General features: G+C 19.5%; 1 protein-coding gene across 1 annotated transcript; it reads left to right on the top strand. All coding sequences in view use genetic code 6, as the record gives it.

Moving 5' to 3' along the window:
* Nucleotides 1–566: 566 nt before the first annotated feature.
* On the top strand, nucleotides 567–1,048 carry TTHERM_002653437 (tetratricopeptide repeat protein; the record flags this gene model as incomplete). Its single annotated transcript, XM_012795235.1, has 2 exons — nucleotides 567–811; nucleotides 871–1,048. Coding segments are annotated over 2 exons (423 nt in total), but the record flags the coding sequence as incomplete, so codon positions are not given.
* Between the last annotated feature and the right edge of the window lie 201 nt (nucleotides 1,049–1,249).

Below are 1,249 nucleotides of genomic sequence, written 5' to 3'. Positions count from 1 at the left end.
TAAAGAAAATATAAATTTCTGATTTAAATTTATATTAAATGAAAAGTAAATAATTTAAATTTCAAAATGATATTAAAATTATATTTTATAGTTATTAATTACCACCTATTTTTACTAAAACCTTTTGTAAATGACAAAAATTTTAATGCTTTATGAGTAATTTTTCAAAATAAGAATATTTATTTAAAGCTTTAAAAGAGTTAAATTTAAATTCTTTTGAACTTAATTATATTTTAAATGTGGATATAAACATATAAAAGCAAAAGTGTATTTGTTTTTGTATTTATATTTTTAATTTTTTGAATAATTATTATAGGATACTTCATTTATGAGCCTTATATTGATGCTGTTATTATTAGTTTACTGTCAACTCTTTCTAGTTAAATTGATTATAAAAACGAGTTTTATTCTGTATATAGTATCGACTTCGGAATGTAAAATATAGTATAGTTATTTAATACAACTTTAAGTGAGAACGCATATTCAGTATTAATTCATGAGTTCAATCAAACAGTAGAATTTTATTTATAATATTATTTTTTTATTATATTTTAATTTATAATTAGGTATTTTATCATCCTATGCTAATATTTTAAAAGGTATTGTCTTGGGCAGATTTAGAATATATTAATATAAATTAATTTTGCAGCTATTCCGTGGAATTAATGTAATAATGCTATAACTAAAAAGAAGATTTTTCTAATTAAATAGATGAGACAATTCAATTTATCAAAAATGGTCATTATTCTATTGAAGATCAATTTAACTTGAATTTATTGTATTAAAGATGGGAAAGATTTGGATAAAAACTGTAATTTTATATTTATTTATTTACTTATTATTTGTACATTTATAATTTTTTAAAAAAAGTATAAGCATAATTTTCCCTATCAAGAGCTAGATGAAAGGATTTAATAACTAAGAGCCATATTCTTACGCTATAATAATGACAGCAAGAGTAATAACTGATAGAAGTGATCATCTAAAGTTGTTTAATCTTTTGAATGTGAATTATTTAAGAATACCACTGATTGTAGAATTTATTGTGGTTAGCTCTATTATTATCATCTTTTTAATTTATTATGGCTATTTTTTAATTTTTTAAATTTATAATCCAATCTAGCTGTTAATTTTATTCTTAAGAAGAAGCTACATGGAGTAATAATCTTGTTAAGTAAGCTAAAAAATAAAAAATCAAATCAAATAGAGTTAATAAATAAAATAAATAAATCTTTAATAATCCAAAAAA

The sequence above is a fragment of the Tetrahymena thermophila genome (assembly GCF_000189635.1).
Source record: "Tetrahymena thermophila SB210 genomic scaffold scf_8254834, whole genome shotgun sequence".
In the NCBI taxonomy this organism is placed as follows: Eukaryota; Ciliophora; class Oligohymenophorea; order Hymenostomatida; family Tetrahymenidae; genus Tetrahymena; species Tetrahymena thermophila.
Note: the sequence above shows the minus strand (reverse complement) of the source record. Positions and strands in the feature narration are given on the sequence as shown.